General features: G+C 33.0%; 1 protein-coding gene across 3 annotated transcripts in view; it reads left to right on the top strand.

Moving 5' to 3' along the window:
- The window catches only part of LOC118185412 (nephrin-like), a 1505573-nt gene that overhangs the window by 807421 nt on the left and 683194 nt on the right, over window positions 1–14958 (top strand). For all 3 annotated transcript variants that reach the window (XM_085813712.1, XM_085813714.1, XM_085813713.1), the window contains one exon: window positions 9350–9437. In XM_085813712.1, coding sequence (XP_085669838.1) covers window positions 9350–9437 — 88 coding nt within the window. The remainder of the gene's footprint in view (window positions 1–9349; window positions 9438–14958) is intronic.

Here is a 14958-nt window from a genome sequence, read left to right as displayed (position 1 = left end):
GATGTGCCTCTCCCGGACTCGTTCTTAAAAGCTGAGCACGAGAGAGAACTACTGAAGCGTTGGCAACATATGTGGGAAAAAGAGACCACTGGAAGAGGAGTTTACAGATTTTTCCCAAAATCCTGCCGGCATCTAAAAAGGAACTCGCCTTAACCCAGTTTCTAACAGGGCACGGTCCTTTCAAGACTAATCTGCATCGCTTCAGACGACACGAAAACCACCATTGCTCATGTGGGATGGCAGGAGATTCGGACCATTATGTGTTCGTTTTGCAGAGAGACTGCCGAACATCATCATAGGCAGCCAGTAGCGGACCACATCCATGCATGGGCATATGATATGCTCGGTTGATCTGTCTACTAGGAATGCATATTATTTGGGGTGCAGGGCCTTGGTCCTTTTCAGAAAGACGTTAAGTCTGGAAAGAATTACTCCTTTCAGTATCTTACCGAGCGCTGGCATTAGACAGACTGGCCTGTAAGATAAAATAACTGGCGGAATTTTGCCAAATTTTAGATATAATGCCACCTCTGCCAACTTCATCTTTTTAGGAAAGTGCTAATGTTTCCAGAAAGCTGAAATTCCGCGAAGAATAACTTTAGGGAATTTCCGGTGAATCTCTCTAATGATGATATTACCAATACCATCCGTGCCTGGAGCTTTTTTGGGTGATAGAATGCATACGATGTTATCCATTTCCGTTTGCGTAGGAGGCGGTTCGTTTCTTCTGGTAAATTAATCATCATCAGGGAAAACTGTATTTATGATCTCACTGATAATTTTGACGCTGGATGACGCAGTACTATTCACCACACGCGTAAGGGCTGTAGGACGAACTCCTTGTTACATGTTATATTTCGGGCAGTTCCAAAGGTTTCTGTGATATTACCACAGTAGGTTCTCCATGAGGATATCTTGGCCTCTTTAATTTTTCTTTTATAGAAAGCTCTGGCTTTATTGTACGATATCATTTTGAGGTTGCTGTAGATCTGTATTCACCGTTATTTAGCTCTTGTGCGAATTTCTCGCACTCTGCTTCTCTCCGTGTTAAGATCTGGTGTCTATCAGGAGATGGACTGTTTTACCTAGAGAGATTTCAAACGATATGCTTTTTGAGCGTCCTGCAGTATTTTTATAACTAGTAATTTGCAGAGATTATCTAAGAAGTTTCTGTCCTGGCAGTTGTTGAAATCATTCATAGGTTGCCATGAGTTGGAATGTAGTTTTGAAAAATGGAATGTCCTCCAAATGCTGCTTTGAATCTTTTATTTTTTAAATAGTCTGTAAAAGTACCCTGCATGTAAGTTATAAATGGTAGACATGTGAAAGAAAAGTCTTGGATGAGTTTTAAATGCCCCATTCATTATCTAATAAAGGGCTTCTATTAAGCACGCAGCTTTTTTTTTGTCATGAATAAATATATGCATTCAATGTAATAGAATGAATTATTTAATGTTGGTATAGTACCAATGTTTTCCAAAGTAGTTGGCTGTGAAGGCAAAACTTTTTTATGAGCTCTTTTATACCTTGACGTAGAGCATGCAGACCAAGCATTGACTTTGCTGCTAGCTAGCATTTGCTTCTTCCTGAATAATTTGCGCTGGTAATGCGCGAATTTGGGCCTTCAGTTTACTATTTTTTCAGTTACTGCAGCATTTTTTAAGCGTCAGGAATTGATTCCGAAAGTTATGTGCAGTTACAATTAAATGTTTGTATACTTCCACAATTCTAAGTTTTGCGCTTCTCGCAACTCCAGTAAAAGACATAAAATTTCTTCTTGTTTTTTGGCATTAGATAACCATCAAAAATTAGCTTAGAATAACCCCCAATTAAAAGCACTACTTTGTACATTTGAGCCATTTTTTAAAAGTGAAACATGCTCAAAAACCTTAACACATACACCGAATATGTGGGAAAGAATGAAACAGAAGACATAATAAGAGCCTAGAAGAATGATGTAAGGTGTAACGTCCTACATGTTTAGTCTTGAGGCAACATTTTCTATGTTATTTAAACGAATTTTGTAAAGTTATCTTCCCCTCCCAATTAATGACCGAAAGCGTTAAAAGAACCGTTCTCCAAGGAATTTCCTCTCGTTGAAATCGAAATCAAGAAATTCTTCAAAAGTGAGAGGATCAGAGTACTGCCTTTGAGAAACGTTCCAAGGAAAGGATAGGATACTAACAGGAGAAAATTTGTAAAAAACAGGGAAAAAAGAGGTTCTCCAGAAATGCAAAATATGAACAAAATTTTCATAAATTAAATAAATGCCCACACATATATTATGGTTATTTTTATGAAATATAATATTCTGCCATCTTGTTTTCAATAAAAAAGTAACCTGTGTAGGCACATTAGGTTATTTTAAGCAGGAGACATGAAAAAATGAGCAAATACACACGTCGGAACTCGAATCTGGGCCTCTCGAATATGCTCTGAATGTTTCACTATTACACTACGAAGGCATGCAGAAAGAAGGAAGAAAATACCTTATACACCCCCTTTTAAAGGGCGACTGAGGATTAGGAGATGAATCACCAAATCTTGGTGGTAAAGAATCGTCGTCCACCACCGTTTAGTTCGTGCGCCATTGTAAAGACATTAGGTTATTTTAAACAGGAAAGATATAAAATGGGCAATGCCTTTGCCGTGAGTCGAACTTGGACTCTCGAATACGCACCGAGAATACTACCGTTACACCACGGAGGCATAAAAGAGAGAGAAAATACCTTATACGTGTCTACAAAACGTACGCGTCGGCCAATTGAGTTGCTAGGGTATAGGTACTCGCCGGGCAAGTGGCGTTGGACAAACGATTTAATGGGCTATATTTCAGGCGGGCAATACATCAGCAAGCTTTTTTTTTAGAGTTTAAGTGTTCCCACTATTAATGTATAACTGAAATCATATGTCTCCTGGGATCTTTCGCAGTTGATTACAAGAGTGAGGCAATATAGCGTTTTCTAAATTTAGCACGACTGGTGGTGTAGTTTTATGAAATATGAAATGACCTTCATCAAAGGAGTCTAGATATCTATCGTAATATTCCAAGTTAGGTCTAAGGTTAAAATTCACAAGACAATGTAAATTGCATTTAACTGCTTTCAGAGATGACATATGACGTTTTTTATAATTCATATTTTTCATTTATTTTAATTATTTGATGTAGTTATCCGCAGTTTCCATACTAAAACTATATTAACCTAATTAAAAGAATTACATGCATTTCAGCACTTTTCTTATATTGCAATTGCTATAAAATTATGTGAATGAAATAAAAATATACTAAGTTTTAATTTTTTTCAACCGTTTTAGAAATAAAATATTTTTTTTTTGAAATAATTAATGAAGAATAAAAAGGATTTGTTGAATGAAAGTAATTTAAATTCATACCTTATATTTATTGACTTTAAAGCAAAGAGAATTATTACTGGGAGATAAAATTTTAATATTATTTTGTTTAAATTTGGAGGAGAAGTATGGAATTACGTGAACGTTCACTATCTTTGCATTACTTCAAACGTTAAATCTACATTCCCATCGTAACAAATAATATTCAATGTATGTATGATCACGTTTCATCGCTAGAGTGATCTTTCGAGTAATTTTAATTGGATTTTTCGAAAAAATGGTAAAAAAGTAATAGTTGCATGGCATGAAATCCCATTACAGATTGCTTGGCATCATACCCAGCTGAAAGCATTGAAGTTGCTCTTTTACTATCCTTTATTTGTTCTATTTCTTTTATCATATACTAATATGCTTTGGACAAATAAATCAATTTAGAACACGTGAATGAGAGCACTGTTAAAAACCTATTTTTATCTCTATAATTTTAAATTTACTCGATGATGTATGAACTGCACTTAATTCCCCTCTATGTAAGATTCTTTAATTCCTTACTTCTTTTCTTTTCTGTCTAGAATGAGTAATTAGACAGCTCAAAGAGTCTTTGCTGAGCTTTAATTTATTTGAAAGGGCTCTTGGGAGCAAAGTTGTTATATAAATTACGAGTATCAGATTCAAAACTTTGTAGAATAAATTTGAATCGTATGTTGTTCCTAATGTTGCCAATATATTACTATAGTGCTCAGAATATATCACGTAAGATCTGGTAATCATTTGGGAAATCTTGAACTAAGGTCTTGAATATTACATTTCCTACTACTTTACTTTCCGCTTGCAATCTCTTGTATAGAAGCGATAAATCTAAGCCTCTTTGGCATTGGGAATGTATTGAGAGGATGGTAAGCACATGACATTTGCTTCATATAGCTTTCAACAAGGAAAGACTAATGTATATATGTAGCTCGTAATGTAAAATAGAATTATCGGAGACCCATTTGGAATGCATCTTTGAAATAAAAGCTTTGAAAGCGTTATTAGAATGATTACTGATAAAAGTCCAGGCACACACTTCAAATAAAGTTGACAATTAAATACTTCAATTCAACTGAATCGTTGAAATCTCAACCAAACAAAGAAATATTACTAAAATTATGAAGTATTTAGGGTTATAACACACGCAAACATACGTTTTTAACACTAGTGTAAAACAGATTAAGAATTCTTCTCTGTATTTTCTTTGGGACTAGGTTAATTAACAGGCAGAGAATATCTAACAATATGCTCATTTCATCATGGTTTTAATTCTGTATCTCTGAAATATTAAAAGATAAGACTACTAACAGTTTAAGTGGCAAACGCATGTTATTTACAAATAAATAAAATAAATAATAACAATATACTAAGAAACCTACATGAGACGTAAAAGAGGCAAATATTCGCTTTTGCGATATAAGTGATTTTTAACAATAATTCAAAAGTCAGCGTACTAAGTTGGTGGAAGTATTAAAAATTAAATGCTTAAAACAACATCTTTTAGAACGAAATCAAATATCATTCTAACCAAGACGCGATGCTTAGCACCAAACACCAAATTGGAAGATTGATGATATGATGGGTCAGCAATGACAACGTGGCAGTAATAAATGCATCCGTAAAGAATTAAGCATAACTTAAGAAAAGAGTCATTATTAATATTATTAGCAGTTTTTTCCCAAAAGAGCTATTAATTTCGTTTTTGCATTTTGCGTTAAAAACTTAAATGCGTTGAATCACTTTCAAGTTGTTGCTACCAAATATTATAGCCCTGTATTATATTTAAGGGAATTAAATAAAAAAGAATGCATAAATCTACGTATGTTTCTCGCACTGTGATAAAAAAAATGGCATCTAGAGCCATCAAATTTTGAATAACGTCATCCTCCAATGGAATATGGGCATCTGGAAGTCTAAATTCGGAATTTGTTTTATTATTTATTTCATATTGTGTAAAACTTTAACGAATTTTTGTTTAACAAACTTAGCGATTTCAAAGCGAGCAATGGCAGCACTGTACGGGAAAAAACATTTCTCCACCACTCGAGCCTGTGTATCTGAAATTTGAAAGATATGCTCTTTTCATATTATTTGTAATATTGCTGTTGAATTGAATTTCATGATTTAAGTGAGAAAAACATGATATTTAATAAATAAAATTGGCACACAAAATATTAAAAAAAAAATCTGAAAAGTTTCAGATTTTAAATTACGTCCAAAGGGGCGTTTTTTTAACGTTTTGTGTGTTACCTTTATTTATTAAATATCATTCTCTTTGCACTTAAGCCATGAAATTCAGTTCAATAGCAATATCGCAAATTAATTTTAAAATGAGACTATCTTTAGAATTTCCGATACACAGTTCCGCGCACTGGTTAGATAAAAAGGTTTTTTTATTCGATCCGTAGAATGTTGCCATTGCTCGCTTTTAAATCATTGAGTTAACTACTAAAAAATTCGTTTTACAAAATATGAAATCAATAGCAAAACAATTCCAAATTTCAAATTTGGTCTCTCTAATGCCCATATTCGTAGGAGGATTACGTCATTCAAAATTCGATGGCTCTATGTACTGTTGTTTTATCACAATGTGAGAAGTATGCATACATTTATAGTGATTTAACGCAAAATCGTAAAACGAAAATAATAGTCCTTCAGGAACAAAGCCCCTTTGGACTTAAAAAAAAAAGCACCTTTGAGCGTAATATAAAATCTGAAAATTTTTGTATTTTATTATTTTTATTGTTGTAATTATTATTATTATTATTATTATTACTTCGTATGCTACTTATGCTGCAATTTAACTTCTTAATTATGTGTAGAATCAGAACAAAAAAGGATAGCGAAAGTTTCTCTAGATCAATTGTAGAAATATTTATTGCATGCTTATTTAAACGATGGGAACTTTTAAACATATACTTTACTTATGGCTGTCTAACTCTTTTCTTATGCAAATAGAAAGTCATAGTAATGTTACTGTTAATGAAACTATTTCTGCTTTTCGGACATTAAGTCGATGAAATATAGGAAAAATTAAAAGAAATTTCTGTGAGAAATCGTTGTTTTTTGAAACTTAACCAAAAAAATTCATTTGTTTAAAAATTTGCCTGGTAAAGCTTAGTCTGTAATATAAGTTCTGTAAATAGTAAAACAGATTGAATATAAGCTCTGTTATACTGAATATAAATATTCAATATAAGAGCTGAATATTATACAGAATATAACTCTGTTGCATTTAATATATACTCTGCTCTAATATAAGCTATGATATATTGAATATTAGCTCTGCCGTAAAATAAGCTGTGTTAATAAATATAAATTTCAAATACAGGTATAGAAGTATTGATATAGAAGTAGCAAAACCCCAGGAATAAAAAAGATTTAAGAAAGGTGGGTTGTAATTTCAATCTCGAGTATTTTCAAGCCCCACCTATTTTGTAACCTCGAAGATTACGGAAGTCTCCGCCTTCAAAATTCTGCAGGTAATACTTCTGCTTTTCGAGGATTTAGATGATATATTAAATTATAAACTAGTAAAAGTGAGAGAAATTATTTTTCTCTCAGTTTTTACTAGTTTATAATTTACTAGATTTAGGTAAAGTGGGTTGTAATTTCAATCTTGAGTATTTTTAAGCCCCACCTATTTTGTGAGTGTGTATTTAATTATGGCAAAGCACACTAGGGCTATCTGCCTAAGAGGAGGGGTGCCTTCGTGGAGGACTTTCTAAGGGAAACTGGCTCGTATACACGTTACACATGGGAAAAACCACGAAAACGCCCATGCAGCCAGCCCGTTCGCGGGATTCGAGCCTCGGACCGAACTACCACTGTTCAGCAACTTTACCGCTCGGCCGCTGGTGGGCCCCTATTTTGCGATCTCGAAGATTACGGAAGTCTCCGCCTTCAAAATTCTGCAGACCGTACTTCTGCTTTTCGAGGATTTGGATGTTATAGTAAATTATAAACTAGTAAAAACTGAGAGAATATTTTTCTTTCTAATTGTTTCTTATATATCATTATGCACTATTTATCAGTTTGCAAATGTAAGTTGTTGCTATATACTTTGCTTAATTTCTAATATTTTAAATATGAACGCCCATCAAATAAAAAAATTTTAAATGAAAGTGGAACATTCCAATGTGAAACTAAAAAACAACTTTAATATCGAGTTTTATTCAAAAGCTTTCCAAATTAAGGTTGTCTTTTGCCTAATATATATAGCTTACTTGAATATCAGTTACGTCGCATTTACTGTTCAATGCTCTAATTTTTCTTTATTAAAACTTCTGCTTTCTAAAATTTCCCCCAAACACTTATTTCATCATTCCTACCCTCTCACAAAAAATATATATCCAACAAATCACTTATTAATTTATCAAATTACTAAAATCAAATATCTTTTAGAGCTTCTTATTTTTCTCTTATGCAGAAAGAGATATATAAATTTTATATTTTAAAATATTATTTGAATAACTAAATAGGGTATTATTGTAATTATTATTATTATGATTGCTTGGTATGCTACAATTTTGTTTATTAATGATGTGTAAAATCAGAAAAAAAAAAAGGATAGAGAAAGTTTTTCTGGATCAAAAAAGAAATATTTATTGCACCTTGTTCTTTTGGAAAGACTATTTGAAAACAAAATAAAAATGGGACTAGTATAACATGTTCTGTTATACCATTTCCATCTATTAACTTCTTACTATACAAATACTTAAAGACTTAAATGTATGCTTCAAACAAAATAAACATTTCTTGTAAATACAACTCACAATAGCTGATATTTAGATATAAGGCGGTAGTTAAAATTGGAAGCAGGTGTAGCAGGTGTTTAATAAAATGTAGAATAACTTGAAAATTTTATGCTCTCTTAATATATAAAAATAATTCTACTAAAAAGAAAGATACAATTTTGTCTACTACGGATTAATCATTTTTAAATATTCCATGTAACAAGGCAATATTATTTTCTGGTATATTTTTGCTTATTGTAAACATAGGCTAAGTATAGCAGAAGAGTAACGCCATCTTGAGGCCAGTCGATAGTTTTCCGAGGCGATTGCAAAAGCAAAAATATATTTTTATACTCTGAATCACAATAAGTATAGTTTGTCTTGAACTAAGATACAAATTCCTGAACAGATGGTGGTAAAGAATAGAACAAAAATCAATAACCGCAGGCGAGATATTTTAGGTATATGAAACACCTTTGCAAAAATATAATTTTTCTAAGGTTATTTCGATTACAGATATATGAAAAATGTAATTTTAACCAGTAATAATGGGCGATGGAAGATTTATCAAATCCATTTTTCTAAAAACAGGTATCATTTTCCTTAATGCTAAATTCCAAGATTGTCATTTTTTGACCGCAATCAGCTCACACAAGAAATACATAGACCCCAACAATTAATATTTAAAATAGGATCTCTTATTACAAAGGTGTTAGATGTTGTATACATTAATATGATTTCTTGTAATTTCAGTCTTAACCAAACACTTTCAGGATTGGGTTATCTTATTGCTAACTGATGGGTTATTTATTGATTCTTAGAATACTCTGAAATGTCAAGGCGGAATTTACTCTAATAAAAGTATACCAGTTTAATCTTCCTGCATTTCTCTTTCGAAGTATTTCCTGCAGGTAGAGGTCGCGTACAACATACTCTAGTGGCAAAATAAACCGGATAACCTCTTAACCCCGTTGTGCTCGAAATAAAGCAAAACATCGTGCTTTCAATAAATGTAAAATGTATGTACCGGACTTTAAAACAGGATTTTGCAATTTCAATAGGATCCCGCTAAAAGAAATATAAATATTTCGGATAAACTACTTTTTATTCGTTTCTCTCATTTTAAAAATTCAGCGAAAGTTTCGTTCCGGTACATTTATTCCAACTTGTTCTTTTATTTATGCTTTATTCTTATCCAGTTTGAATATTGATTTTATTCTTTCATTTTGCAGGAGCCAGATATGAAAGTGTTTTCTTGCCACGCCAAGAACCCCCACGTGACTGGATCCGCTTCAACGACGCATAGACTGCGAGTCACATGTGAGTGCACGTTCAGTGTTCTATATTCTTTTCTTTAGATGACCCAGTGAACGATGAAAAGTGCATTGATGAGAAATAAAAAAGAATAATTCATTAAATAGTGACTTTCAAGAAATACTTCTCACTGTTTTACATTAAACTAGATTGTTTCTATAAAAGAATTTAAGGGTTTTTCCAGTACTATTCCATCACGAGCTGTTTTATAGCTATATTTGTATTTTGCTTCTTTTTATAGATCTCTAGCATTCAAAGAAAACTTACTTCTAACATCTTTGAAAGACAAAAATGATAAAAGTGTAAATGCATTCTGAAAGTTTCTCGTGAGTTACTGAATTCTTTCTAGTTATTTTTATGAACCGTTTTCGAATTTTGCAGTTAAAAATCCAAAGAGCAAATATCGCGCATCCCTGTGTTTCGAAAGGTAATATTCAATTTTTCCCCTCCCTATTCTTACCTGTCCAAGAAATAAATTTTATTTTTCTAGTTTTTTGTATAGGAAATCTGAAGGAACTTTTTCATGTACTATTCAGAAATTGAACACATACAAAAGACTGAGCCACAGGGACAGAATATCGGATGTTCTCTCGGCCTTTCAACCTACGCTATTTTTTACGATATACTTCATAGTGTTAAAAACAGGTATAAAAGTATAACTAACGTCTAACGAAATGCTCAGACTGCATGTGTCCTGTCCATTTATAACATAAGCAGAAATCAGTTCCTCCTAAGTCCTTTACGAATTCAGTCTTCTCAAGAGTAACAATTCTTCTAACAAGTAAAAAAAAAAAACACTTAAACTTTTGAACTCAGTGTAATGCCATAATTAGTTACCTCTTGATATTTACTTGAAGAACGGTATTTCAAAATGAAATTTGATTTTTTAATTCTATGATGAAAAACTACAATTTTTTTTAATTGTATTTTTTAACATTCAATCTCGTTTTAGATTTTTAAAGCAGTAGACTTCTTTTTACTTTGCATTATTTTGTAAAACTATTCATCAGTATAAGGATGACAAAACAAAACAAAAAACTTACTTTTTCAAAAAGTTAATATTTATTTTAAAATTTAAATAAGATTTAAATTGACAAAGTCATTATCTCGTAAAATTTAATTAGTCTATTAAAACGCTTTACATTTAATTTTACTACAATCACGCTTTTTATTTCGGCTTCCTTTTCTATAATAGATATTTTTTTTAAACATTTTGATTTAAATTTAAAATTCTAATATTTTTAAAAATATTGTAATGATTCAATGAACAAATCCAAAAGAATGTTTGTGACTGCATTTATAAAATTTTATGAATTATTGTTATAATTCAAAAATTTAAATACCTGGTTTGTAAATATTATCACTCATCATTTGGCTGATAAGAATATGAAGAAATGAAAGCAATGAAAAACAGAAAACTGAGAAAAGTTCTTTTAAAATGTTAAATTTTTCAGCCCCTTTAGTAGCTGACAGACTCTGAAAAACATTTCTAATAGATATTCTCATTATCATATAAACATGAAATAATTTGTTAACATATAAACAGTATTTTGATCTAAAGTTTCCAAAAGTGATATTTTGTGAAGCATTTTGATGTTTACCACATTGAACAGATGAAATGTGTTCACATATTGTTTAGACCTGCTACAAATATTTGAAATATTAATTAGATTCAAATATTCATTAGATATGAATAATTTTTCGTATATTTTAAAGGCTAATAACTGTTTAATGTTTCATTAAAGGTACCCATTCAGTCATCTTAACACCATCTATAAAGAATTATATTTTCGCTATATTTGACGAAACTGTGAGATTCAGTAAACTCGCATTTCTGTGCTTTCTTATAATTCCTATAAAAGTCAATAAAAACGGTCATTCGCCCATTAACAGGAAAAATATAAATCTATAACATATGGCATTGTGTTTTCATTTCAATCTGAATGTTCTTAGATTTCCGACTTGGAATTATGTTTTTCTAGCTTTATCAATGTTTTTATCAGGATTATCTGAGGATATAACTTGTATAAAATAATTATCGCTCTCTTAACTCATGTTTTCTATAATAAACAATAGAATAATGAGGAATTTAGAAGAAAGTGTTCTACAGTATATAAGTCAAAATCATTTTTTGTTTTAAACGATTGTATTTATTGCTAGGAGGCTCTGTCTAAGATATATAAGAATCGAGCTTAAGGTTATAAGGTATATTCCCCTCTTTCCAGCATGCCTTCACGGGGTAACAGTAGCATATTTAGCCTTTATTCGAGAGGTTCAGGTTTGGGTCCCACCGAGGGCATTGCTCATTTTACACATTTTCTGCTACAAAATAACCCTAATGACTGCACAAAGTTTGCAGTTTACTATATTGTCCCAGCACTGGAACATATTTTCGAAAACTGAAATAAATCTGACAGATATAGCAATATAAGCAGTTAAAAGATTCTTTGGTACTGATCAAACAACAGGCTCTGTAGTTCCATCAAAAAAATGTTTACGATGTATAACTATCCAAGGTCAAAATGAGAACTACTTTACTTGTAAAGAGATACCTTCGAACATACAAAGAAGGGAGATAATGCCAATAGCATGAAAGGAAAGTATTATAAAAACTGGTTACAGAAAAAGTATCTCCTAACACTGCAATTGCATCAGATAGCCTATCTCATTTACAGCTTCCCGATTTAGATGAAAGAATAATTCAAATTTGCTTTAGGTACACAATACACATTGGGTACTTAATATGTTAAAAATGAAACTTTCGGCCGTAGTTTGCAAAGTTAGAATACAATTGAAATTACAACAAACAGATGTATTATGTTTTAAACAGAGACTAACTTTCTGTTTGCTGCCATATCCCTGTGAATTACACTCATGTCCATAAATTAAGCATAATGCAAAAACAGGCAAAGAAAGAATTAGAAGCAAAACAAATTTGACTTACAGTAAGACCCCGCTTAACGCGGGGGATACGTTCTAGCAAAGTAGAGCGTAATACGAAACAGCGCTAAACGAGGCTATCTTAACATGTAAATAATAGGGTTAGGGGAAGATGGATAGAAAATTGGTTAGGTATTAAATTTAATAATGTTTTTTTAATAAAAATAAAACCAAACATTTATTTCTTACAAAAATAAAAACAATATAAACGAATATACTTATAAAAAACAAATACAATTCTCAGTCAGTCAGATCATTCAGTCTATTCTGTGTTTCCAATTTTCTGCTTTTTTGTCAAGAACGCATCTAATGAAGTTGCCAAATTCAATGCAGCACTGATTTGAGATTGACGTTCACCAGAATCTAATCTTCTAATCACTTGCATTTTAGTTTCCAGTGACATGCTCTTTCTGGTTGCTTTCTTTTCTTGTTTTCTATTATCACCCATGATAAAAACTAAAGATCATAATATTTGTCACTGTATTAATCGTTATAGTATTATATAAATTTATACTTACAATAATGTCAACAAATGTTTCAAATGATAAAAATGCGTCCTTACAGCACCGCATCAAACAAGAAACAAAACTACACTGTTTCGGATATGTTATTTGGAAACCTAGCGCTGCGCACAATTTCAGGGAATCCCCGGGTTGAAATAAAAGAGCGCTAAACCGAAACAGCGCTAAACGAAACAGCGTTAAGCGGGGTCTTACTGTATTTGTAAAGCTTATTTATTAAACAAAAGGTAAAGAGCAAAAAAAAAAGATGCTATATGTTTGATATTATTAAAAAAAATTAGCGATTTTTTCTCCCTGGAGCAAATTACAAAAAACACCTACTTACAAAAAGCAATACTACATAGTTGGTATGATTGTTAATACATTGTATGTCTCCCAGATGATGCAATACAGTCCGTACAACGCCTGGGCATGCTGAATATCAAATTATCGAGCTGATCTTGGGGGATATTACACCACTCAAAATGCAATGCTCTCCGAAGTTCCGGTAGACATGTATATAGGAGGAGGTTGACGGGCTGCAACTTGTCGGCCAAGCATGTCCCACATTCAAGTCCGGGGAGAATGCTGGCCAGTCCATACGGGTGATATCCTCCGATTGAAGGCATTCGCTTACGATGTTTGCACGGTGAGGACGGGCGTTGTCATCCATAAACTCAAATTGTGCGCCCATGGCGCCCCGAAACAAATGTACATGTTGTTCTAGAATGACATTCCGATAGATTTGGCTTGTCATGGTTCCAATTTGAACATGCAGGTCAGTTCTGGAACCCAGAATAATTCCACCCCAAACGAGCACTCCTGCACTACCGTAACGGTGTCGTTTAATGATGTTTTCTTGGTGGTAACGGGTACCTGGAGCTCTCCATATGAAGGTCCGGCGAGAATCAGACTGCAAGCTAAACCTGGACTCGTCGGAAAACATCACACAAGCCCACTGTTGCGGTGTCCACAATGCATGCTCTCTACTCCAGGCTAACCGCAGGCGACAGTGAGTTGCAGTAAGTGGAACGCATCTGACAGGTCTACGAGCATATAGACCAATTCGCCCTAAGCGTCTGTACACGGTCTGCCTTGAAATTGTCGTACCAGTGGCTGAAGAGAGCTGACGAAACAGGTCTGAGGCTGTGCTCCGCCTGTTTCTTTTGGCAGTAACTGCCAAATACCGGTGCTCTTCGGCGTTGTAACTCTGGGGCGACCTGTGCTGTAACGTCTACTCACATTACCATCATCTTGGAATCGTTCCCAAAGCCTGGAGATGACACTCTGGGCAATTTCAAGTTCGTCTGATATTTCCAGTTGGGTACGCCCACATTCCAGACGGCCGATAATTCTACCACGTAAAAAAATCATCCAAATGCGTCCTTTGTGTCATAACTATTCGGTTATTGCACTGAAATGCTTATAAAGCTCCTGCGAACAATTTTATTTCTTTGCCTGTGTTCCTTATATATCACTCTCTTACACTCTCGTCATTGTGACGTACCATCTGTGTCATCTGGTTACTTCCTGAAATTTGCATAAGATTCTTGAAGATGTGTGTAGTGATTTTACAGGTGATATATTTATTTTAGAGTTCGATTTCCGCGTGACTTCGAATTATCCTTAATTTATGGACATGAGTGTAAATCCAATTAAGCTAATTTTGAACTAACATGAAGGAGCATAAGGAACTCCAAAATATCGTCACAGACGCATTCTGAGAAACTCATGCAACGGGGAATACACTTAGTAATTGCTTTGCATTAATCTAAAGGAGATAAGCATATAACTTCAAAAGGAATATTATGGTATGAGTTTGATTGTCTCATGAGGAATAATACTGCTTAATATGCATGTACCTTTAAATCTGCTAATTGAATTTTTCAGATTCATCAAACAATCCGATAAAAATTTTGTATAACATTATTTGGAAATCAAGGCTCCCTTTGGTAAACGTAGTTTAAAAAGATCAAGAGTAAAATAATGATGTGCTTTCTGTGTAATAAATCACAACAATAAATGGGAAAAAGGGGAAGTTCGGGAGAAACGACTTTTGTTGTAGTCGGTGTAACGGACAATAGAGC

This window comes from Stegodyphus dumicola, chromosome 3 (genome assembly GCF_044657685.1).
Source record: "Stegodyphus dumicola isolate Sdum_Otavi_A_Nest chromosome 3, ASM4465768v1".
In the NCBI taxonomy this organism is placed as follows: domain Eukaryota; kingdom Metazoa; phylum Arthropoda; class Arachnida; order Araneae; family Eresidae; genus Stegodyphus; species Stegodyphus dumicola.
This window is presented reverse-complemented; position numbering and strand designations above follow the sequence as displayed.